The sequence below is a fragment of the Porites lutea genome, chromosome 3 (genome assembly GCF_958299795.1).
Source record: "Porites lutea chromosome 3, jaPorLute2.1, whole genome shotgun sequence".
NCBI lineage: Eukaryota > Metazoa > Cnidaria > Anthozoa > Scleractinia > Poritidae > Porites > Porites lutea.
Window position 1 is genome coordinate 8,227,120 of NC_133203.1, and position 26,736 is coordinate 8,253,855.

Below are 26,736 nucleotides of genomic sequence, written 5' to 3' on the forward strand. Positions count from 1 at the left end.
TATAAGCCCCGGGGCTTATTTTCGGAATTTTACGGTATATTGTAATCCCCGCAAGTAGCGTCAGCTCAGCAGTGCCAAGATTCTTGTTCTGGGCCCAAGTGGACTCAACGAATTATCGCAAGTCAGTTTCGAATTTCTTTTTAAACTTATTGGCAAATCGAGGAGAAAGATGTAACGTTACCGGAGAATATTTTGAAAGTGGCTGCACGTCTGAATAAAAAACTGTCCTAGGCTACCGAACATTAGCCGGAGAATTCAGTGTAGTAACTGGATAATTCTCCGATCTCCGATGCTTAATGAACACCCTAATAAGCCATCCATGGTACAGGATTTCGGCGCTGGCTTGCAAACGTCTATAGCGCAGGCTGGTTAGCTGCAAGTTGCTCACAAGTTACAGTGTGCACGCCCCTTCGCTTCCAGATCTTTACTGTCGCTTGCAAGGCATGCCAGTAGTTAAGACTGAGAGGCCTTTTGTAGCCGGTCACTTCTGTTCTCACACCAGTTCAGCTTATAGAAAGGACTAGAAACACTTACAGGGTCTCCTGGGAGCCCGTCTTGCCCTCGTTCTCCGGGTGGTCCCTGCCACATAATGATCAGTAACATTAATAAGGGCTCAATTTTCAAATAAAAGGCTCAAAAAGTACAGTATAAACGGATAATTTCATCTGCAAAGAGACAAACAGTGTGGCACGGAATTTTCGAGTATGTGCAAAAGAAATACATATTTCAAACAATACAGTAAACCAGTATTTCGTTGTATACCGTCGTTTTGTTTCTGAATGAAAGAGACAAACTGTGATTGAACAGACACGATTTCTTAATACTGTATATTTGTGTAGCGAATTTAGGTTAGAGAATACTTACTCTGGAGTAAATTTTAACCGGAAAAATGTTTGCGGGAACTAATTTTTGCGGATCGCTGGAAAAATCGCAGAAATAAGAACCCGGCCCCACAAAAATTTCGTGCCACACGGTAAACTCATTTAACTTTCTACGAACACAAGTCTAGATTCAATTTGCGAAAGAGAATTTGTTTTTAAATCATACATTTAACTGTTAAATGCTTTGCAATGTTAATTTGGAGGACAGTAACAGATGATTTACATGTGTAGAAGTGCATAGCTACAATACTAGGTTTTCAGAGACTGGTAGTCTTATTCCAGGACAAATCGCTGCAGATATTCATTTTCTAGATTCCTCAAATTATCCGAGTACTCCACGAACACAGATTTAAGGCTTCTTTACATCAGCTCCTTTTATTAGTAGAATTTGAGGATACTTATGTTGACACATCTACTTTAATTAATAAATTAAGCAAGATAACATAAGGTCAAGGTGATGTTACACGGGACGATTCGCCACGACGAGTTTTAGCGCAACACAGCGTTGCAATGTTGGAACAAGGTTGTAACCATTCGACACAATGTCGCAACAATGTTGCTACGCTGTGTTGCGCTAAAAATCGTCTTCGCGAATCGTCTCGTGTAACATCACCTTAAAATAAGTTTGTAATTTTGTAACGTTGTATTATAACAACTTCAGTTCATCTTTTTGTACTGTTTATATACATGTCTTCCATGTCTTTTCCTTTTCTTAATTCCTTCCTAGTGATTTGCTTTATGTTTTCCTCTTCCCGCCTCGATTAGCCATGTTATATGCGAGGATATTAATATTTTTGTATGTATGTGTATGTATGAAGTTAATTTGAAACTTCTATGGACATCAATAAACAGATATGCGGATATGCTGCTGTATTCAGTGACACTGGTTGCATTGACAATGCCGTAACGATGACAGAAAAACATTGGTTTTCAATAATCTTAAATTTTTCCTTTCAGTTCAGTTTTGCAAAACTGAAGCATAATAGCAAGTACATGTAATTAAGAGTCATCACTTTAGTGACAGGATAAAAACATCTTCCTTTACTAGATTTCAAAGACAGTGCCCATTAAAACTTATGATTAACAAACCTTCTTTCCGTCAGGTCCTGGTGGTCCCGATTGACCAGGCTCTCCTTGGGCTCCCTGTGCACAGAAAACATTGATCATGAGTCAGTTTACATTTTTTTTTTACGGTGCAATGCCATATTATGGATCAAATGGATTGAATGTATTATCAAAACATCTTTTTCACTTACTGTTAGACCAGGAGTACCAACTGGGCCGGGGAAACCTCTAAGACCTGGTGCACCCTGAGATCACAAAATTAAAATAAAGCAGAAAATGAACCTACCATGAAAAAGATAGTTACTAGAAGTTGCACTACACAGTTAACTAACAGTGGCACAATCACATAGCGTGCGTACAGACATCTCCCATTTCCTCTGCTGCTTGTGGAGCAACGAAGGGCCGCTTTTCTACTAGCAACTAAGTATATAGAGGTAGCTGCAGCCCCTTATAGTGTAATACATATATTTAGCCAGGGCTAAAAGCGAAGCTCCCATTAATAAATTTATCATTTAAATCAAACAATAAATTTATAATCCACACATCAGTTAACTCAAAGGCACATGCATGTGACTTTTGAGTGAAAGACTAAGTTATTCTAGAGTGAAACATCCTACATCGAGTTGATAGCCCTTATATGTACAGCCAAAAAACAGAAAACATCTTCGATCACTTAAATGGCCGGAGGTTCACCTGTATTTACATATGAGGGTTGTGGCACATTTTTTGTTCTAAACCCGGAGATGGGTTGATTAAAAAAAAAAAACCTTCAAATGATTAAAAAACAGTCCAACAAACACGTTACTCACATCAGCGCCTGCTTGTCCAGCTTCTCCACGTTCTCCGAAGTCCCCACGAGCTCCCTGTCACGAACACACAACACATCAACCAAACAACGATATTTATTGGGAGTTCTTTTTACAGGTGACGGGGATAGAAAAACTTGGCTTTCAGTCGGGATAAACATGTTGATGATTACGCTCTCCTGCACTTCCGGTAAGGTAAAGGGTACCTTGGAATGCTCTTCTACACTTCCGGTAAGGTAAAGGGCACCTTGGAATGTTCTTCTACACTTCCGGTAAGATATACGGCACCTTGAAATGCTCTTCTACACTTCCGGTAAGGTATAGGGCGCCTTGGAATGCTCTTGTGTAGCCGGCATGGCGGGCGTTCGAAAAGGAAAGGGAGGGGAATTTGGGCGCGAGACCGCGCGAGACGGAGGAGGGGTAGGGAATTTAGGCATGAAACTGCGCGCGAGGGAGGAGGGGTAGGGAATTTAAGCATGAGACTGCCCGCGAGGGAGGAGGAGTAGGGAATTTAGGCATGAGACCGCGCGCGATGGAGGAAGGGTAGGGAATTTAGGCATGAGACCACGCGAGACGGAGGAGGGGTAGGAGGGGTTGGAGGGAAAGGGAATTTGGGAGCGAGGGAGAAGCTCCTCGCGCGTCCGAAATCGCCTTTTCCTCTTAGCGGAGTTGAGTTTCAAATCTTTGTACGGCCATTGGATGACCAATCACCAGAGTTAGGGATTTCATCATAAAAGACGGACTGCCTTTAAAACAAATTATTTTAGTTACTTTCAACAAGGAGTCTGACAAGTACAATACAACTTATGAAGACCACAACAGGAGAATCTCTCTGCTGATATCGCGTATGAATGGGGTGATAATAAGTTCCTCTGGGCTTCTTTTAGTCTGCTACACAGCCGTTTTTAGTGTCGTCACGCGAGGAGCGTTGCGTGACGACACTCGCCGCCCTCGAATAATCGCTGTCCTTGGATAAACGCCGCATTGAAAACGCAAAAATTTAATTAACGCCGCAGCGTTTACATAAATACGGTATGCGCAAAAGATAAACAACACAAATCCATTCAGTGCCCACCTACCCATCCCTTAAGCCAACATTTTGCCTTTAGGGAGAAGTAAGCTTTAATGTTGGCTTAGGAGAGAGGTAGGTGGGCAGTTTCCCTGAAACATATATTGATCCCTTCATACCTGGGGTCCTTTAGGGCCTGGGGGCCCAGGAGTACCCGGTTTTCCAATTGCACCCTACAATAGAAAAAAAAATGCACTTAGCTTAATTTAGTTATATACTATTAAATCATATTTAATGTAGTTAACGACTAGGAGCTATGGTCTCGAGCGTTTTTGGAGTTCTTTGGTGGCGTGTTGCCCGTCTCTAGCGCTGTTGCGTGACTATGTTTGCGTTTGTAGCCTTTATTATTGTTCGTGAGCATGGGGGCAGAATCCCGTTCAGCGGTATGTCGCTTTAGTGCATGCGCAGGCCATGTGCCTACGTTGTGTTTGCGTTGTACTCGAAGCTTTGTTAGCGTGGCGTGGCGTGGCGTTCTAGTAGCGTAGCGTTTCTCTTGGTTCCCCTCCATCCCTCCGCTTTCTTGGTTTAAGGTCTCCCCCTTCTTCTCGGCTTTTTTTCCTTGTTTCGGGGGTTTGTTCATTTTACTTCCACTGGGCTTCTGGCCTCAGGTCGACGGGTGCTATAGTGGGGGGCTGGGTGCGGGAGGAGCTCGTGGCTGGGTTGCAGGTTGGTAGGCCTGTGGGTGTAATTGCGGTTGCAGTCCCCTGGCCCATGGGCACCCAACCTCCACTTGCGACGGAGGCGCTAACGTAACTTATATTATAACTGCATGTCTACTTAAAAGAATAAACATAACTAACACTACTGGTAATTAAAAGGAGGAATACCATAAGCACATAGAACAAGTAACAAGGGATATAGCCACATTTAAGGTAATAATTATGCCTCTGTTTATAGGGCAAAATTCAATCTTAGTAACATTTAGACACAGGCTTGAAAAAGCGTTAAAACCCTATTAAAACCTTATTTAAAATTAACTCGCTTAAAAAAAATATTCCCTCAAAACACTATTTACAATTCCTTTCGATTAAAAAAACACTTTTTCAAAGGTTAAATGCATTGTTACCAAGAAAATAATAATAATAATAATGATGATGATGATGATGATGATGATGATAATAGTCCTCTACCAAACTGTGATTATTTCAACTTTAAGAAAACAAAAATATACTTCATATTATAAAGTTGGGAAAACTGTGGGAAAAAGTGTGGAGATCTGTCTTAGTAGGGTTCCCCAGAAGCTCTGGCGATCAACTAAAATTGCCGTCTAGCTGACACAGAGGCGCCGGATACTCATAAAAAAAAACCTTTTAAAATTAAATTGAGAGAATAAATCCATCTTATTTCATCCTTTGATTGATGCAAAAAGTGAGTCAATAAAGGTGATCATCCTCTTGGCTAAAATTTCTTTCCCTGGTCGCTCAAACTACACTGCAATGCACTTTTTAGGAATCCACAAATAAAAATTTCTCCAGGGGAGGCCCCCGGATTCCCTTATTGAAAGGGAAGTTGCCCCGTTCCCGTATCACCCCTACACACAGTTCTGCCATGAGAAAGACGCACTTTTCCACATAATCAGTTGACACCTACATGTACAGTGTGCCTATTGTTTTTCTCCTTCTACCTCCAATCATCTGGAAAACCCTGTCGTCTACATAATTTAATAAAGATCAAGTTCCCTTTTGTACTAATCGACACACCAACCAACCTCCTCTCCCTTCTGTCCAGTTTGTCCCATGATACCATTTGGTCCGGGAGGTCCCTGTTAGAAAAAAAAAACATATCAACAAAAGAATGCCGGTCGTTTTAAATGTTTCACTTAATTTGCCCAACTTATACAATTGGGGAAAAAATCGTACAGTCGTTAATACGCACAAGGTTTGATACATTAAAAGTTTGAATGTTTGAAACCATTTTGAAGTGAAAATTTCAGGCAGGAGACATGACATGATCCCAACCCATGGGACAACAAGTATTTTTTACAGTTACAGTCAACTCTCTTAAGATGGACACCTTTGGGACTGGCGCTAAGTGTCCATCTTAGAGAGATGTCTGTCTTACAGAGAGTCAGATAAAGTGAGTAAAGAAAGGCAGGGACCAACTCTAGGTGTCTGTTTTACAGAGGTGTCTGTCTTATAGAGAGTCAAATAAAAGAAGTAAAGAAAGGCAGGGACCAACTTTAGGTGTCTGTTTTACAGAGGTGTCTGTCTTATAGAGAGTCAAATAAAGAGAGTAAAGAAAGGCAGGGACCAACTCTAGGTGTCTGTTTTACAGAGGTGTCTGTCTTATAGAGAGTCAAATAGAGAGAGTAAAGAAAGGCAGGGGCCAACTCTAGGTGTCTGTTTTACAAAGGTGTCTGTCTTATAGAGAGTCAAATAGAGAGAGTAAAGAAAGGCAGGGGCCAACTCTAGGTGTCTGTTTTACAGAGGTGTCTGTCTTATAGAGAGTCAAATCGAGAGAGTAAAGAAAGGCAGGGACCAACTCTAGGTGTCTGTTTTACAAAGGTGTCTGTCTTATAGAGAGTCAAATAGAGAGAGTAAAGAAAGGCAGGGGCCAACTCTAGGTGTCTGTTTTACAGAGGTGTCTGTCTTATAGAGAGTCAAATCGAGAGAGTAAAGAAAGGCAGGGGCCAACTCTAGGTGTCTGTTTTACAAAGGTGTCTGTCTTATAGAGAGTCAAATAAAGAGAGTAAAGAAAGGCAGGGACCAACTCTAGGTGTCTGTTTTACAAAGGTGTCTGTCTTATAGAGAGTCAAATAAAGACAGTAACGAAAGGCAGGGACCAACTCTAGGTGTCTGTTTTACAGAGGTGTCCATCTTATAGAGAGTCAAATAAAGAGAGTAAAGAAAGGCAGGGACCAACTCTAGGTGTCTGTTTTACAGGGGTGTCCATCTTATAGAGAATGAAATAAAGAGAGTTTTATAAACAAACTGCTTAAAAGAGGTGTCTGCTAAGACGGAGTTGACTGTAGTCAAATTTATGCACGAGGTTCAAATGACACATTTACAAACTTTAGCTTTAAGCCATTTCAAAGTCAAAATTCTCAGAAAAGCCAGGAAGGAAGCTTGACTTTATCCTAGCCAGTGAGAGCATAAGAATTTGTTACAGTTATTGCAAAAACAAAAAAATATTTCATGATACATACCGGCGGTCCTGCTTTACCAGCCTCGCCATCTTTTCCTCTAGCACCCTAATGAGAGACAATAATTAGACATGTTAACTATCTCAGTCTTTCTACTTTTACCTATACATTTTAAGACAGAGTCCAATAGTAAATTGAGTAATTTTAATATAAAGTGGACAAAAACCTTGTACCAGAATAACTTCAAGCATATTTCATTCTTTATTTACACTTTTTGAGGGCTATAAATTGTAATAACTTATATGAAATAACTCCAAAGATTAAGTTCTTATGGGTGCTCGAGACAACAAACTTCAAAAGCTTTAACTTTCACTAAATGAAATCTTACGAATGATGTTTTTACCTGTGTTTTCTCAATTCCTGCGAACTTCAAAATTTATTTTCTCTGGCTCCCATAAGAAATTGTCTTTGGTGCTATTAAAGATAACTAATTACATCTATAGCCCTTGAAAAAGTGTAAAAAAAGAATGCAATATGGCATAAAATATTCTGGTAAAGATTTTTGTCCACTGAACATTAAAATTACTCAATTTCCTTATGGATTCTGTCATAATAGGTTCCATTTTTCTTGTGCCTATGTAAGCTCATTCAAATTTTAACAAAAAATGTAGATAAAAGATAGTCAAGGTTTTTTCTGGTCACCATCCTCAAATAACCCAAAATGTTGTTTGCAAGTAAAGTACCACGACAGGTTTTTGCTCATGATTCCAATTTACAGCTCTCACTCTATCTTGCCTCCCTGATTTAGAGGATCTCTTTGACTCCAACACAAGTTAGAAGTCTGTGCAGGTACAGGGCAGTTCCAGGCAGCTAAGTTGTGAAGAGTCCACTGAGACTGGAGTCATTATTATTATTCCATATGCACATCTCTTTTGACAATCTCAGTTAGGATCCATCACACAACAATAAAGCACACTTCATATGCAAAACTCTCCATTAAGCCTCCTTTTGCCCTTGCAAGGATCAATCTGCTTTTCATTATTTTTGTGCAAATGGACAACAAGATTTTGTTCAAACAAAGAGTTCAACATGAGGAATGAGCACTAGAAAGGACTTGCTTCTGTCATGAAAAATCACTCTTCTCGCGCAGAGCAAACTGAAATCCTTGCCTGATAAAGACAAGCAGAAAGGCAGGAGGGCCTTTGGTTTGCATTTTTTTAAGCAAGTCTTTTCTTCCTTTTGCTCAAATTGCAAAGCCTATCAAACACAAACCTTGTAAAAATTATCTTTTGTTTCTATAATGTTAAATTCTAAGTATTTACAGAAAAACAATTGATTCATTGGTCTGGACATCCGGTTCCAACATAGACCAGCCCAGCTTCAACAAACAAAAATGGAAAGTGCACCATAACAATCCATCCCAACCCTCCAAGTTAAATTTTACCTTTGGTGGCCATTTGGTGACCAACTTTTTAGGTTCAGTCGCCAAAGGATTTTTTTAGGCGCCAAAATATATATCAATAATTAAAGTTTAAATAATTGGTTAAGAATTAATTTGGGCTTAAGAAGGGTATTGTTCGGCCAAAACAATGTTTCTAAACGGCATATACTGTTTTCACAAGTGTACACGGTAACTTATAATCCATGTCGAGTAACATCCATGTCGTTTGTTCAAGTATCAGTTTTCCCTGGTCGCCAACTTGGCGACTATGTTCCGAATCATGTCGCCAGAACCAAAATTTTAGTCGCCATTGCGCCTAAAGTGGTCGCAGCTTGGAGGGTTGCATCCTTCCCATACAGAAGAAAAAATAACAGCAGTGTCACCAACATCTAACTTTCCTGACACTAAAACACCTGGGCCCCGTTCCTCAAAAGATGGTCAAGTTTAACCCAGGATTAAGCCCAATTTTAAGCAAGGTTTTCTTGTCTAAGAACATGTAACTCGAGCTTACAAAAATAGTGTTCTGCCTTTACTTCAAAAAAAAGAAATGATAACACAAAATGTTACTCTAAGCAATGCATCGGAAGGTGGAAATACAAAAGTGGAACAAAATTTTAATCCCGGGTTAGGAATAGTCGACCTTTTGGGAACCGGGCCCTGCATATTTGTTTCCCTTTGACCTCTTCTGTTTACATCTGTGACTTCCTTCCCTCTTCTTAGACCAGGCCCCGCTTGTTCAATGTTGGATAGCGCTATCCACTGGATAAATAATTATCCAGCAGATAAGCATTAGGGAAGGCCAATTATTCTATCTGCTAGATAGTGATTTATCTCATGGATAGCACTATCCAATGTTTGTACAATCGTGGCCAGATCGACAATTTATTTATCACTTTACCTTATCTCCATCTCTGCCATCTGATCCTGGGGAACCGGGAGGTCCTGGAGCACCCTGAGATGAACAGAGAATCTTGTTTAACATAACAAAACAGTTACCATATCATTTTATTCTCATGATCAGGGATGCAATTGGAATTAAAAACAGAATTAGCATACACACTTCATTAGCATACACTACCATACCCCAAAACAAAAGGAAACCGAAAAATAATTATCTGAGATAAAAAATTAACCACAACTTAAACATGTTTGATCAACATGAGAAATTTGGAAATCAAGAAATTTGCAAAAGCTACCACCTCCAGGCTGAAAAAAATTTCCTATCTGGTCATTCGGGACAAGTAGATTTTCTTGCTTGGCAAGTAACCTTTCAAGCTTCCTTGCCCAATGAACAAGTGTCCAGGCAGTTGTCATCCTCAAACTGAATCATTCACTTAGGGCACTTTCCAAAAGTCAGGACTTGCCGGCCGGACCAGTCATTTTGACAAAGAAATTAGCTTTTTCCAAGAGTTTTTACTGAAAGACTATCTCCTTCATGCATGCCATTTAGGATTTGACTGATCTGGCTGGATAGTTTTGGTTAAAAGTGAAATTCTCATTATGACGGGAATGGTCTAGCCAGTCAGTTCTGACAAATGGAAAGCACCCTAAGACAAGTGGGCCTGGGCGAGCAAAAATGTGAGAGCTGCTTGCCCAAGGGACAAGCTGGATTTTAAGTTTTTTTATTATTATTATTTTTTGCCATTCCTTGGGACCTGTAAAAGGTACGAATGATTTGAGAAGAGTTGCCAACCAGGCTTTGCATAAGCTTCACAAGAATGAACCGATATTCCCCAAATCAAACTTTATGAAACTAACCCTTGGGCCGGGTAATCCATCTTCACCTGGAACGCCATCGGGTCCCTGCACAAACAAAGAAATATTTTAACAAGGATTATTTTTATTTTTGGATTTTTGGCATTATTTAAGTTTGCATTTTGCGGTGGCTTCAGTTTACATCTCCATTCAAAGGTATGTATGGCAAGAAACTTTACGCAAGTTGTGAACTTTGAAAGGTTTAATGAATCTTGCTAATGCTGACATCAATATACCTTGCTCACTGAACGGGCGAACCCACAGAATTGAGGAGAAGCATAACAAATGACAACAAAATCAAGCATAAATGATGAAACCTTAGCATGATACAGATACAAACAAAGCAAAACCTCTGGGCCACATTCAAAACAACTGTTAGATCGACTCAGTCACCAAACCTTGTCAGTAATAGCTGCTATTTCCCGCAAGTTGGTCTTTGTGAAGCTCCTGGCTTTCCTGGTGAAGCTTTGAACTTGAGTGTGAAATTCTCAAAGTTCCTATTTTTGACTGTCTTCTTTATCTTTGTCCTTAATTTAGACCTTGCGGCATGTGTTGCATTAAATAGAAGGAAGTATTAAAGATGCCCTGCCAGGGTAAATACCGACAAGCAACATGGCCCAAAAAGTAGCTACAGCGTGTAAAATGAAATCGCAACAAGAGACAACCTCCCTCGGCCAAATTTTGACAGTGACGGCAAAGCCAACAATAAGCGACGGCCATTTATAAACACAGACACCAGATGTTTTAAAATTCAGACGGGTGACATGGACCCCCCCCCCCCCCGCCCCCCTGGCAGGGCCTCATTAAAATGAAAAGCCAGTCTTCTTCATTAATACTCTCCTTCACAGCCGGATGGGAGACTGATTTTTAAGCTGCAAAGATGCTTAAGGGACAGGGGTGGGAGGTGGGGGTGGTGCACGTTAACAAAAAATAACTTAATATTGCCTACCCTTTCTCCCTTCAATCCATCCTGTCCATTATATCCAGCCTCACCAGGTTGACCCTATGTTTTAAAAACTTGTAAATAACTCAAAAGAAAAATGTGAAGAGCATAATAATTAACGTTTTATTGAGGGCCTTTACATCAACGAATTAAAACATTGAAACATGGATAAACTTTCAGTCCAGTTTTCTTGGCCAAAAGAACCCCAAATTCATCATTGTTCTCCTTTATGGTCCAGCACATCAAAGAAAAATAAAAAAATATCTCAAAGCTGCAAAAAATCTAGAATTTTACAGTAAGAATTACAGTATTACTAATACAGTCATGTATTTAGCTATTACTATACTTGTTCTTAAGGAGTTAGGTGTCTTCTGGTGAGTAGTTATTTGACATATAAGATAGGCATTCTTGAAACACAAAATGTCCCTTTGCATATGCATGCACAGTATCTTTACCATTAATTCTACCCCTTAATACAAGGGAGGAAGTACATGTAGCCAAAGGGTCACGGCAACCAAGAAATCCACCTAATACAATACTTACATCAGTTCCAGGTGTTCCAGGGGGTCCCATTGCTCCTTGTGGACCAGTATCACCCTACACAGAAACAGAGAGCATCAGGCTTTTAGTAACACCAAAATAATGTTTCACACAAGACTGGTGGCATCTGTTCTTCTTTTGACATGGACAAGTTAGGGAAAATCCATCGATACCAATGAAAAGAGCACCTTAATATTGGTAAAATTGCCAAATTTGAAAATGATATGTCTAATGTGAGCGAATATATAGCTCTGAAAATTTACAGATGTTTGTATGGTGGAGGGCAAGTTTGTTCCACCATACAAACGTCTACAAAATTTCTTTACTTTGAGGAGCTATATCTTTGTTAGTTTTCAACAAATAACTTTCAAACTTGGCAATTTTACTAATCTCAAGGAGCTCTTTTCAGTGGTGTTGATGGCTCTTCTGTAACGTGTCCATGCCAAAAGTTGAAAAAAACTGTGAAAAGGTCTATCAAGAAAGGCTGTGAGAATTGATAAAATGACCATCAAAGGAAAAATGCTTTGATATTTTATCAAATTCTCCCAACTTATTCTGTCAGGAAATGTATAGAGATCTGCTGGGGGAATTTGTATGTGGATATTTCTTACCGGGGGACCCTGTGCTCCTGCTGCACCCATTTGTCCTTGTTTGCCACGTCTTCCCTAGAAACAAAATAAAACTCAATACTGAGCATCACTATAACATCTCTTCCCAACTACAACAGAGTTTGGACATAAGGAAATTATGATCTTTCTTTAATGACCTTTGAAGGACCAGTTATGTTTTTTCAAGGTCTCCTTCTTGGACAAACATAAATAAATAAATAAAATAAATAAATAATGATTTGGAGGTAGCACATCCACATAGTGGTTCTTCATCTACCTGATTCCTGGTCGAACTGGAATTTGGAAATGTTGGTTTTTGAGGAGAGGGGAAACCGGAGTACCCGGAGAAAAATCTCTCCTCTCATTAAAGTTAAAAGCAAACTTTCCAGCATAATTGCGGGTTTCCAGGAGAGCCCACAATCCTAATCTCCGGGTTGCTTTTATGCACGAGAAACACTTATGTAGCTAGTGTTTATTTGGACTTCCACTAAGAATGATTGGAATGCATAGAATGAAATCTGGTCACGTGCACTTTGACTTGCTACCACTTGTAATCTGATCATGTGCAATTTGACCTATCATGTGGCACTTAATGGTACCAAAGCACAGCACAGGTCAAGAGCATTTTGTCTATCTCACCGTATTCCCTAACCTTTGGTTATTACTAGTTTATAGCAGAAAGGACTGCTCTGTTACGTCTACATGACAAGCGCAAGGGTATGGAAATTATACACCTACATTTTACAGATCAAATATGATTTCAGGTTATTAATGATTCAACCTCTTTGAGTTACAGGGTAGCATGCAAAGAAAGTCAGTTTTACAGCTTACCATTCAAGCAAGCTATAGCTAGCATGTACTAGCCCAAAAGTCATTTCAACTCGTCCCCAGAAAATTTTTGTTGAGCAGGATTGATTACAGTTCTTCTGTAATAATTTATAAATTCCCCAAGCCAAAACTTCACTTGCCCATTGGGCAAGCTAAGACCAGAATTCACCAGCCTGATAACAAAATCCACTAGCTGCAGGCAACTGGACACAACTTTTTTGGCACACTGAGAGGGATGATATTGATTGTTACTCACCTGTCTTCCTTGAGGTCCACGTGGTCCAGGAGCACCTGCAGCTCCAGGATCTCCCTAAAAAAATAGGTACACAAAGGACAAACGTGTTTATTTTGATCATAGCTCCTACATGTATGGGATTAGATCCCTCAAGGCATTATTCACTATAATCTGCACAGCCCTACAAAGACAAAACTATGAACAGACGGAAAAGGAAAATTGCTTTTATCTTTTATCAATAATATTTCTCTCCACTATGTTCTTTGAGAAAATATAGGGCGTTTTGACATGATGTCACAGTGGCCATAATGGTGTTCCAAAACAATGACATGGTGGCCATGTTGGTGTTCCAAACAAATCCTATGGGAGTTGGGCTCTTTTTTTATGTAAACAATTTCTTTTTGTTCCCACAAATTTGCATAGATGCTGACCATGTGAGTGAAAACGCTCTATACAGAGAACAGTCTGAAGAATTTGTATGTAGATATTATGGCTTGTTGTTGTTGTTTGTATAGAATACCCAATAGAACGCAACTTACCCTTTCACCAGTCTGACCAGGAAGTCCAGGGGGACCAGGTCGTCCATTGTCACCCTAAAAAACAAATGAATAAACAAATACTTGATCAAATCAAATTAAACCCTTAAAAATGAGAATGGTGGAAAGAGCTGCAAATGTAAACAGTCTGTTGAAGAATCTGAGTATGGCTAATCAACAAGTATTAAATCCACACCTACAGTGTAGGTTTTTACAATGTACTTCCTGTATTAGACACTGATTCCTGAAAAAAGTAAACGTGGGAATTCCAGTCGAGCCACCTTTAATTCTCTGAACTATGATTATTCTGTCTTGGACAACCAAAAAGCATGAAAACATTCAGGCCGCTACATTCAAAGGTGAAGAAAATTCAAGGACTTTTTAAGGAAAAATGGAATTCAAGGACTTTTTAAAGACTTCCCCTAAAATTCAAGGACTTTTCAAGACTATGCGAACCCTGAATTACTTTTGGAAATTGTCCAGTTAGAATGCCTTTACAAATGATACTGTAATTGAGCACAACAGACATTCCTTAAATCCAAATCCCTCTGCCTTTTCCATCCTTTCCCCTCCCCTTTCACTGCAAAGTGTTGCGGCAGCAGAAGCCACTGTTTACAAACCTGTGAACCAGGAGGGCCTGCTGAACCATCATCACCAGCTTTTCCCTGAAATAAAAACAGAAGGCTAACTTAAACACGCTAAATGGTATTCTGAGACTTCAAACACTTACACTAAACATGAGTGAGCTTTGACCAAGCCTTGGAAATTGATCTAGTGTAATGTGAGCAGCTATGATATCTAATTAAGCCCAATTTTCTCAAGCAGGGATCACAGCAGTGCCGTGGCCCAAAATTATGTTGTGAATGTCATTTTTAAATGTGTGAAAAGGCCAATCTATGTGTTGAATGTGGACATAACTTAAATTGTCTGTGTATTTAATACTGTCCCATGGTGATATGCTTTGTGTATTTGATCTACTTTTTCAATATTTTTGAACATAAACTATTTTCATTTTGTTTTCAAGGGGTTACACACAAACAGAACTAAAAAGAACATAAAAAGAACATAATAGTAACATGAGATTATTGAGTGCGGCTTTTGGTTTAGGTTTATTGAACAAGCAATGGATGCACTCAGGGGTTTCGGCAAAAATTGAAGTAGAAAGCAGGTTTGAATAGAGTGACCAACCCCTGTTCTTGGAAGGGGGGGGGGGTGGTTGGGGGTGTTTTTCCCCTAGAACATTAGAAAATTTCAAAGCATTTAAGTGCCATTTTCAGTGATCTGGGGACTAAAATTGAGTGAAAAGAGCGCGTTTTTCATTAAAAAAGAAAAGGCTTTTAAGTTTTGATTTTTAGCCACACAATCACCTACAATCCTTTAACAAATGATGATAATTAAATTACATATCTTTGCAAAAACGTGTGAAAAATTGACTGAAATACAGTGTTAAGCTTCACATAAAACCAGTGAGCCTTTATGAAAATAAATAATAATTTTTTGTCTACGACCTAAATAACAACATTTGCTTCTTCTTTCAGGAAAAACAGTAGCTGACTTCTATGAGCAATTATTAGCTGATGTATTTTGTTGGTCATCAGTGCCTATAGAAAACCCAGATCACTGAAAAGTTATTTTCCATAACTTGGGGCAACAGAAACTAGACTGCTCATTGAACAACTGAACAACGTTTTTTTCTCCATACCGGCGCTCCTGGACGCCCTGGCATTCCCTGTGGGCCCATTGGTCCTGGATCACCCTGTAATGAAAGATAAACTTAATTACTCTAGTGTGAAATTACATGTATAGCTGATTCCTCTCACATGTAACCCATGCTGTTTAGTCCTCTGCAATAGCATGCAACACCAGTAGATGGATTTGACAAAGGGACATTAACTTGATGAGTGAAATACTAATGTTATTCTAATATAATTCATTTAAAACTGAATCATTTGATAATGCAATTCTAGGGCTCTGATTGGCTCAGCCATCATGGTATATGAGACATCATACCATGCTCTCCAAATATGGTGATTGTACGTGTCTTCTCAAAATTAAAAACAAAATTAAAATTGTTTGTTTTTACAAATAAATTGGGGAAGAATTCTCAATATTTTTAATAAAACAATATCATTATTTCACTCAATAATAAAATTATACAATGTATCTCTTTTCACTTTTGTACCTGTGCTCCTTTCTGTCCTTCTCCACCATCCAAACCTGGGGAACCCTAAATATAAGATGTGGACAGAAAAATCAAAGTTAACTTTTCATTTTCCTTAAGTAAAACAAGGCAACACCTGTACAAAGAGCCAAATATCATGTAGGTTATGACATTCCCTGAGCTCCTACAGTACATGGACACCCTTGGGCTTGAGATTAGGGACGGACCATTAGAAAAGTGATGGGGGGGGGGGGAACCCAAAAAAAATTCATGCAAGGGAAAATGCCAAGAAAAAAAATTCTTGCAAAGAAGAAGGTAAAGAAAAAAAATTCATGCAGAAGGAAGGTCCAATTGTGACTTCTTCAGAAAGTCTGAGTTTCTTTCAGAAAGTCTGAGTTACAGAAATCAACAATATTACCAGGCACAATATGAATAAACAAAAATCACTTTCTTCTTGTTGAAAGGAGACACCAATATTAGAACCTTGTTTTTGTTTTAAATTGCAGCTAGTGTACCTACAACATACACTGTATACATAGCTTTTTCTAAGTCATTGACGGCAAGGTTTCCATGTATTATAATAAAAATAATAAAATAAAATTTGTAATAAATAAATATTAGAATTTGGTAGCTTTGTAAATATTCTATAAAATTATTTGTGCCCACAATAAAAATTAGAGGATGGGTCTTACCACCATGAATAAGAATTCTATAATACAATGAAAAAGTGCATTCACATGTAGTAGTAAGTGTTAAAACTTTAACTGTCAACGACATAATCAGCAACACTGCCACCAGTACTTTTAACAAAAATTAAGAACCACAAAGTATGGTTTTCATTGGTGAATGGAGTATGGCATCATTATGATGGGCTGTGGGAGAGAAATTCCAGAGGGCAGGGACTGAAAAAATGCACAGGGAAGCCGTCCACTCTGAGTGGCTTCCTCTTCTCTCACTGTGTGTACATTTTCGAAGAGATTTTGCATTAAAGTGGCCTGTATCCTTTGATCTGTTGTGAATGTAGAATAATTTATAAAGCACAAAAACATAGATGATGAATCAAGATTTCACTGTTAAAAAAAAAAGCAATATTTGTCTGAAAAAAAAATTCGTGCAGAGGGGTTCACCTGAAAAAAAATTCCTGCACAAGCAGTGAGCGAAAAAAAAATTTGTGCAAGCTGAAAATTCCCCACCCCCCCCCCCCCCATCACTTTTCTAATGGTACGTCCCTTATGATGTAAACTTCAGTGAGACCTTCAAAGGGGAGTGGGGGGAGGGGGGGGGGGTATGCCATCACTTTTGTGGTGATTTCTGAGACTGCCTACTGCTTGGTTGCTAGGTAACGGAAAAATTTGGCTGTCACATTTTAGCTAGGACGAAAATGTTGCTGTCAGTTCTGTGTAAATTTTTGTGATGAATCATGGCTAACTTTTCTACCCAGAGGAACTGATCTTGAACAATCTTATAATTAGACACTGTCCCAAAGAACATAACAGAATGTCGCCTGTTGCTTCTAATTCTTGGAAGGCCTCTTCAATGAGAGTGCATAACAGCACTGAAGGTTAGAGAAGAATAAACAGAAACAACTTACTTAGGGTAACAGAGACACAATAAGCTGGAAATAACAACATAACTTACATCTGCACCAGACTCTCCTAAGGGACCTGGAGGGCCTCTTTGACCTGGTAAACCCTGTATGTGCAGAAAAAAAATTAGAAAGACAAATGAGAGCCTTGGATTGAATATTAATCCTTAAAAGCCAGGTATCTCATCTTCAGCTATCACTGCTTAATGAACAAGGTCAAGAAAGTAACAAATTATAAACAACAAAGAAGTGAATTTAAAATCCTTTTAAAAAGAACCTCTATCACAGGAAAAAATAACGGACTCCCGTTTTTGGATATTTTTGGATATTTAAAGAATACCCCCAAAAATCCCAAATTTGGTAGAATGAGACAAGTCCCAATCTGGGAACTTGGTTGGGAATTCCCTGGTTGGGACTTGTCTCACTTTGCCAAATTTGGGATTTTTATGGGTATTCTTTAAATACCCAAAAATATCCAAAAATGGGAATCCGTTATTTTTTCCTGTGTATGAAGCAAATGAAATAAAATAAAATAGAATAACAAAATAAAGAATGATTTAAAAGTAGAACATCTACTTAGTGATTCTTTGTCTACAATTCCTGGTCAAACTGGAATTTGTTTTTTGAGGAGAGGGGAAAACAAGGGTACCTGGAGAAAAAACCTCTCAGGGCAAAGGAAAGAAAAAAAATAAAAAAATTAATACACAAAATGATGTCTGGTCGACACCAGGACTTAAATCCAGGCAACACTGGTGGGAAGTGAGTACTCCTGCCAATGTGCCACCCTTGTTACCTTGACAACACACATTCTGAGGGTGGTGACATTGTAGGCAATGCACGTTATGCACAAACCTGTTTTCCAGGTTCTCCTTCCGCTCCTGGGTCTCCTCGCGATCCTTTTTCACCTGGTTCTCCTGGGGTGCCAGCTGTTCCCGGAACACCAGGAGGTCCCTGTTGAGGTAATGCAGTTCATGGCTAAGACAATTGGAAAAGGACGAGAAAGGGAAAGAGCACATCTTGCAGCACTCGTTTGTGGCCCGTTAAAGAACCACCATGGATCATGTAACAATCTATAGCAAAGAAGATCCCTACAGAGGAGGATTTCCAACCAGCACTTCACTTGAAGCTAAGCTGTTAAGTACTTTGCCTTTAGACAGAAGATTGGGGCCCACAGAATAACCAGGGTTCGAAAGAAAGTCCTTTTCAATACATTCAGGACCAGTTAAGATTTTCTTGCTAGGTAAGAACTATTAATTGGCTTTCCAGGGTTGTCAAAAGGAGTCGGCTACTCTGCTTGGCATTTCTTTATGGATGGCGTTTTTTAAATAAAATATCCCTGGACTGGCCGCTTACTTTGACAACTCAGCCATCTACTGCAAAACTTTCTGACAACCCTGAGCTTACTTATGGGCAATGAACCAGGCAAATCATCCTCTAACAAAAATAATCATACACTAAGACAAGAAAGAAGTGGCCTTGAGTTAGCAAAATGTGAGAGCTGCTTGCCAAAAGGACAAGCCGTAATTCAACTTTTTTTTTTGGCCCTGCTAACTTGTAAATTGGCCACTACATCAACATTACATCATATCATGTAATCTGGCCATTATAACATCAACTGTTCAAGTTGACTGTAAGTAGATATTTGATTTGCAATTATGCTTAAAGTTAATTGTCTTTAAGTATTAACAGAAGAGTCCTCTTTGAAGTTTGGCTTAAGCATTGATTATGGGGTACCTTATTAGTACTTAATTTCGCATTTTTAGCGATGGTAAAAAAAAATTGCAAAATTAAAGACCACCGAATTAAAATACTTATAAAATTAAGTTTAACAAGAAAAATTTAATACCCACATAGGAAATTCAAATCACAGAATCGACAAATTCACAAATTGTTAACTGGTTTTATTTGTACATTCTATTTTGTATCTTCTGTTCTGAAATAAAATTAATTTGCAGAGATTTCACATTTACAATAGAGAATCTAGATTAAGAGAATCTTTAAACTGTGTTTTGCTTGTTTGAGTTTATCTAGAAATTTTATGTAATTAAATGTTCAAACTTTTTAAAAACTAAAATGCAATTGAGATCTCTTTATTTACAAAATTAATCTGCCCTTTTTTCCTATAAATATTTTGCCTACTGAAGTCGTGATAATGAGACCCGATGAAATACTGTCTTGCCAAACTCACGGAATTAACTGAAAAATCAATTGCCAAAAAGTTAGCAAGCAAAAACTGCTTATATTGAAGACATTGGTGGATAACATTCTCCACCATTTGCATAATTCTTCACATCAAACTCAGCGTCATCCAGTATTGTTTAATATAAAAAGCCAAAGAAAGCAAACTCACTGGCTGGCCTTGTGGTCCTGTTGCACCAGTTGGTCCAGGGGGGCCCTGTCAAAAGAAAAAATTCAACAAGGATTAAGGAGGGCAGTTCGTCAATGAGTGGGGGAGGGACGGAGGGGGGCACTTTAAGTTCTCCTGGTGGTAATTAAGCATTCCTTAGTCCCATTATACAGTTTACATACAGAGTTATCAACAAAACGGCAAACAGGTCTTCCTTCTATCCTTACTATTAAAGAAAATGACGACCATGGAAAAATAACAGGATACCAAACAACAAAGGGGCAGTAACAACAGGCTACAAACAACACAGGGTAGTTAACAACAGACTGCAAACAACACAGGGTAGTTAACAGACTACAAACAACACAGGGTAGTTAACAACAGACTGCAAACAACACAGGGAAGCTAACAACAGACTACAAGAAACACAGGGTCGTTAACAACAAACTGCAAACAGCACAGGGCGGCTAACAACAGATGGCAAACAACACAGAATGAGTAAGTGTTTCATGACAACACCAAGCATGGCTGGATAGGAGTCTGCATAGCAACAAGCTGTGACACAACATACTTTTACGTTCAGCAACTTACTGTAGGTCCAACAGCGCCATCAGGCCCGGGTTCTCCTTGTTCACCTTCTGCTCCCTAAAAATGATAAACAAAAATTTAAAATACTTTATTGTTCATGCTCATAAATGCATTAAGTTTATACAGTGAATCTTCTTTAAAAAAAGGAATGTACGTAGCATAAGTTTGACTTGAGGTAAACAACTTTGTTTACATTCAATTTAACATCTAATTGATGTAAATACAAGATTACTTGCAGTCAAGCCAACTATGAGATAAGACTGTACACTAAATCATCAAAGATTTGCATTCATTATACAGTGGACATACTGAGACATACATGTAGTATGCATTTTGCAATTGGCCACTTTTTTCTGTATAAAATGAGAACTAGAGTGCATCCGATAATATTGTTTCTGGGATAAAACACTGGGGACCTGCTGTCAGCTATTGGCTGACTTTTTTTGCTATCCCTGCAGGGTTGTCATTATGAGCCGAGGGCCGGGGATTTTCCCCGGCTACTAAGAGAGTGGCCCCCGGCTACTTTTATTGGAAAATAGAAGAAAAATAGAACCAAAAGGAATCCCTAGCTGTTTGATTCCCCGCATACTTGTTGTGTTTACCTGGCACCTTGAAATCTTGGTGACAACCCTGCCCTGGCAACAGTTGCAGAAGCCTTGGCGAAACCTTATTCTACCCAACTTTGTTCTTGTTTCTAAAGTGGCAAATGGTATCGGCCAGCGGCTGGTGGCCTGTCAGTGATCTGTTTGTCAAATATTGGCTGACAGATTTTGGGGGTAACTGATCTTTATATTACCAGTTGCCATTTCCCTATACCCACCTCAGTTCCATTACGTCCTGCCTCACCCGCAAATCCTTGTTCACCCTAAATGTTGGGGGAAGCAACATTAGGTTAAAATTTTTACTTGCAGCAATACAGTTGAACCTCTATTAAGTGGAACAACCCTTAAGGTAACGGCAAATGACTGCTCGGTGGAAGTTGGTTGCTGAATGCACCTTCGTCAGAAATTAGCACAACCTTCAGAAGAAACTTTACTTTATTCTGAAACAAACACCTTTAGAGGTACTCACAACTTTCATACAAGAGAAATCTCTACTACTGAACAAAACTACTGGGGTATTTTAACAAACAAGTGAATTTTAAACTGAGGTGCCAATGTCTGTAGCTGAAAGTTCCATTCCAGGTCAACAACCAGTCGTCATTTTCTGTCTCTGACTGTATGTGTATGTGGTGCATCAAACATTAATTTTGGTCGCCACATTATAGAGGTGAAATATAATAGGAGAATTCTCATTGGGAAGGACAAAAGGTGGCTGGGGCTGCTTAATATTGTACAATTATAACTTTCAGGCTCTAATTACAAGGCTGCTTAATGCAGGGCTTCTGATATTTCGCGTAGTCGCAGAGCCGCGAAATTGGGTTAAATCCGCGAAATCCCGTGAAATTCACAGGAACACGCAAAATACAACGAAATTCGGTAGAAATGTTATCAAATACATGTCTCTATAGCAATCTTGAAACTTGTCTCAGCTACTGGGGGTATTTACTTGCCGTAAACTCGCAAATTTATTTCTCAAACTCATTAATAATTCATAAAGAAAATTCAAAGGAAATTAATGTTTAATGAGTGTTTGGATATCAGATGAAAAACTGCTCATTTTTGCATCCTTAATTTCTCCTTCAAAAATGATTTTGTTTGAGAAGAAATATCAAACATTCGACACAGTGTTTCATCACCAGATGAAAAACCTCGAAGTTCGCCAAAAATACTCCGCTGCGCGTCGTATTTTCAACTCTCTTCTCGGTGTTTCATCTGGTGATGAAACACTGCGTCTCATGTTTGATATATTACGTCAAAACTTCCTCACTGAAATGTGCAAACAATGTTCCGAAACTACCAGGCGTAGATTATGTTGCAAAAAACTGGTTCATTTCTGAAGAGTATTGTTGTTGAAAGAGCAAATGATGACCTTTGTTAGAATGTTAGAAAAACGTACAAAATGCTGGTCTGATCAGCGCAAAACTGATTGATTTCTAGCAAAATTTGCCTGAAAATAACCACAAAATCCGCCGTTTTTTACCAATTGCTTTCCAGCCAAGTTTGTCCCCAAAAATTCCCGTGAAATTCCTGCGAAAACGGCTGATTTTTCCACGATTTTGTCCCTAAAAATCCCACAAAATTTGACTTTTTTTCCGCAATCCATCAGAAGCCCTGTTAATGCCAAAGCTTCTGTAAGCAACCACCAAACAAGCCACACACATGTTGTGATTTGGTGGTGAAATATCTTAATCAGTAGCGACAATGAATTCTCACGAAATCATCCATGTCAAAAGTTGAAAAAACCATGGATGAATCTAGTTGCAGTTTTCCAGCTTTAGTTCATTTGAACTTGACTACTTTGATTACTGTAAAAGCATACATATACTGGAGCATTTATAAATTTCCCTAGATTATTTTTAAAGTAATTTTCTATATAGACATTTACTTAACCATCAATATGCACATTTTTGGGTTTAGAACAATGAACTTGCTAAAGACTATCCCATGCTATAATTAAAAATATATAAACATTCAATACAGTGGAACCCCGTAAATACGACCACCTTCGGGCCATGGAAATTTGGTCGTATTAACGGGGTGGTCATATTAACGGGGTAGGGTCAAATTATGGTGCAAAATGCTTTTAAACTACATTCTACTACATCACAAGCCCTTTCCTTTCATAACAAGGAACTGAAAGAAGTCAGTGTTTTTTCTCATTACTCGGTTTCGTTTACTGTTACATTGTTCAGTTGTATTGAATTGCGGTTGTAAGGTTGTTAATTAACTGCAAAAAGGTTGATTTATATTTGTCTCAAAGAGCCGTTTTCTATATTGTAGCTTACAACACTTTCACAATTATTACAAAGTTCAAAGTTCTGGGAGAAAAGATAAGGAAATGGACTTGAAGAGAAAAGCCACAGTGGAAGGCAGCAGAAACAAGAAGGCAAAATAACTTTGAGAGCCTCGAAATGCTGCAAAGTAAAGACTTTCGAATCTTTTGTATTATTTATTCATGCATCCTTTTTACTGCACACAGCAATTTATCGGATGTCATACTCACCACTAACACCTTTGCCCAAAAACATTCAATAAAATATTAGTAATGGGTTATTGTTTGTCAGATTCAGTCTGTTTTCATTCAGCAGCCCCACCAAGCATTTTGACTGGTCGTATTAACGGGGTAATTTTATAAAGAAAATAACGATTCAGGACTCCCAAAGGTGGTCGTCGGTCGTAATAACGAGGTGGTCGGATTAACGGGATTTTCAGATAAGAAAATGAGTGGGTTTTTGTTCGGGCCACAAAAAAGTGGTCGCAATAACGGGGTGGTCGTATTAACGGGGTGGTCGTAAGGCGGGGTTCCACTGTATTTAAGGATTTTTGGAGCTTTTCATGCAATTTTTAGGAATGAAAAAGGAGTTTTTAGACAAGTTTTGTAACAATTCTGGAAGATTGTTAGGCACTTTTTCAGGAATGTTGTGGCTAGGTTTATCCTCACAGGACAAAAATGTGATTGTCATCCTTGCCTGTGGGGCATTTTATAACCTGCGAAACATGGCTTACCTTAGAACCCACTGCACCTCTGGTACCCTTGGGTCCTTTCTGTCCTGGAAAACCAGAATCACCCTTAAACCCGTCTTGTCCTTTCGGTCCTGCAGGACCCGTTGGTCCCTAAAGATACATCAATAAGAAGCTTATTAGGAAAAGAAGAGAACCCTACAGGACAAGGTTAAGCTGCCTTAAAAGTGGCAAAAACAGCAAGAATACAACTCAATGGATGAAAACTGCATTTGAGGAATATCTGCTTAACTAAGCATCCCTTTTTATTAAAAGCTGAATCAGTAAATAATGCAATTCTAGAGCTCTGATTGGCTTAGCCATCATGGTATATGGGTCATTATACCAGCCCTCCAAATATGGCAACTGTACGTGTCTGTTCAAAATTAAAAACGAGCTGCAAATCATTGTTTTTACAAATGAAGTCTTGAAGAATTCTCGATATTTCGTGGGCATTTTTTATAAAACAATCTTACTCCACTTGCGCTTGTTGGATCTGAGATGAATATAGCCAACTTGGACTCGGTGCTACATGCTTCAGTAGCTATCTACCATCTCAAATCCAATGTGCACTTGTGGAATAATTGCTAAATACCCTGAACTTGCTGAGAAACAGGCAAATGAAGACGGGGTAAGCATGTTTTAGCTTGTTTTAGACAGTGTTTTCTGAATAAATAATTAAAGAATTACAGTCAGAATACCCCCTGGCCTTCCCAAAATCCAACAGCAAACACTCAAGTGTACATGTGAAATTTCAATACCTTATTATCGTAAATTAACGCTCCATGAAATTAGGGTTTTGGAAATTAACGCGAATTTAGTGGAAAAAGACTCTCAAATAAAGGAGTTTAAGGAGAAAGAGAAGGTAACATTTCAAAATGAAGAAAATTCACACGACGCTTACAAAGAACTTGTCTAAAACTTGTTTAGACAACAGAAACAAAGTTAATTAAACATGTAATCTGAAATGAAAACTTTGTTCCTGGTACATGTACTTTCCCTAAACTTATGAAGGCAGTAAAACACAGAAATCTAACCACTTTAAGGGTTCTCCACAGTTTCCCGGTTACTGGTGGACCTCTTCACTGATAAAATGCTCCTCTTTCTTAGGTACATGGTTTGTACAACTTCAGACAAACAAATTTCAAGGACTTTTTAAGGATTTTTCAAGGACAAATTACAGTTTTCAAGGAGTAATATTTATTCAATAAATCAGCATTCTTTCACCCCCTTTTGTACACCTTATTGGCTAAAAGATGTCATGGAGTCATTTTTCGATTTTAACTTCTTCAGCCATGGTTGATCACTTTATTTGGTACTACTTTATGCAACAACACTTTGCAAAATGACTGGCTATGCCTTGCAGTTGCATCTGAGGTACAGAAATAGCATTTGAAATACAGAAACAGAAATGAAATATTCTTCAAGCACAAAAATGTTTTTACGTTACCCGTGAATTTTAAAGGTTCTTACACCAAGGATGAGCCAGATCCTCCTCAGCAAGATAATATAATTTCACAGAAAACGGATTTCTGGCATAGACAAGGTAGTGAATTTCAAGGACTTTTCAAGACCTAATAAAGAAATCAAGTATTTTTCAAGGGCCTTAACCCAAATTCAAGGACTTTTCAAGACAACTACTAAAATTCAAGACTTTTTCAAGATTGTACAAACCATGTAGGTAGCTGTTACAGTCAAACCAGCAAGGAAAGAGCCAATCAGGCATAAGAAAACTAAACCGCAAGTTTATGGTTTTGTGACCAGTTCGTGTGTCTTGGTCTGCACTGTGATTGGTCTTAACACAATAAACATTCCTGAGACATTTCAAGTGTCGTGGTTTTCCCCATCGCACTGTAAGACTGTGAGAAGTGTATCCAAATTAATGGAAATTAACGTTCCGCATGGAAATCAACATTAATTCAAGAAATTGACACAACTTAAATTAACACGAATGTCGCATCCATTTCAAGAGGTGTTAATTTCCTATAATAAGGTAAGTACATGTACCATGTGCACTGTGAAGCACATTCTCAATCCTCTCCACTCAAAATACCTGGCAAGAAAGATATGATTATGAGGTCTTACCGGTTGTCCTGGTGGACCAGGTGGGCCTTGTAATCCAGCAGGACCTTTTGTTCCCTAAATGATAAAACATTATTCTTAGAAAATAAAATTCTACACACTTACAGTCCACAACACAAAGAAATGAAGACCTGACCATAATGGACAAAGACAAATATCTTACATTCAATCCTGCTCGACCTGCTGATCCTCTCTCGCCTGGAGCACCGGGGTCACCCTGGAAAAGTTAATATTAAAAATAAATAGACTTTCTCCTTCTGAGGTTCAGGGCAGGGCTCTCGCAGTGCCTGCTCGCCCTCTGGAGACTTACTTTTGACTCTGAATGATGTGAAAATCTAAGTTGTTGAACAAAAATATTTATGCTGAGTACACTGTACAATAACATTCCCTCATTCCCTCATTCCACTGCCCCCCTCCTCCCCAGGAAAGTGCACCTCTGGTGCATATTTTTTGCCTTAACAGCCATGAATGGTCCATTGCTCAACACATTTAAAAGAAGATATAAATAACCCAGTATAATTATACAAAAAAACGCAAGGATGGATAAAATTGAAGAAGATTAAAATGGATTGCAATTGTGAT

The 26,736-nt window shown here is 38.7% G+C and overlaps 1 protein-coding gene across 1 annotated transcript in view; it reads right to left on the reverse strand.

Moving 5' to 3' along the window:
* LOC140930359 (uncharacterized) overlaps positions 1-26,736 on the reverse strand; it is a 73,117-nt gene that overhangs the window by 38,704 nt on the left and 7,677 nt on the right. The window contains exons 8-32 of the mRNA XM_073380041.1: positions 26,318-26,371; positions 26,158-26,211; positions 24,079-24,186; positions 21,291-21,335; positions 20,474-20,527; positions 19,886-19,930; positions 18,388-18,486; positions 17,589-17,642; positions 15,972-16,016; positions 15,492-15,545; positions 14,410-14,454; positions 13,793-13,846; positions 13,275-13,328; positions 12,194-12,247; positions 11,586-11,639; positions 11,049-11,102; positions 10,103-10,147; positions 9,243-9,296; positions 6,967-7,011; positions 5,530-5,583; positions 3,941-3,994; positions 2,756-2,809; positions 2,138-2,191; positions 1,971-2,024; positions 535-579 (exon numbers count right to left, since the gene is read on the reverse strand). Of these exons, the coding sequence (XP_073236142.1) occupies positions 535-579; positions 1,971-2,024; positions 2,138-2,191; positions 2,756-2,809; positions 3,941-3,994; positions 5,530-5,583; positions 6,967-7,011; positions 9,243-9,296; positions 10,103-10,147; positions 11,049-11,102; positions 11,586-11,639; positions 12,194-12,247; positions 13,275-13,328; positions 13,793-13,846; positions 14,410-14,454; positions 15,492-15,545; positions 15,972-16,016; positions 17,589-17,642; positions 18,388-18,486; positions 19,886-19,930; positions 20,474-20,527; positions 21,291-21,335; positions 24,079-24,186; positions 26,158-26,211; positions 26,318-26,371 (1,386 nt within the window). The remainder of the gene's footprint in view (positions 1-534; positions 580-1,970; positions 2,025-2,137; positions 2,192-2,755; positions 2,810-3,940; positions 3,995-5,529; positions 5,584-6,966; positions 7,012-9,242; positions 9,297-10,102; positions 10,148-11,048; positions 11,103-11,585; positions 11,640-12,193; positions 12,248-13,274; positions 13,329-13,792; positions 13,847-14,409; positions 14,455-15,491; positions 15,546-15,971; positions 16,017-17,588; positions 17,643-18,387; positions 18,487-19,885; positions 19,931-20,473; positions 20,528-21,290; positions 21,336-24,078; positions 24,187-26,157; positions 26,212-26,317; positions 26,372-26,736) is intronic.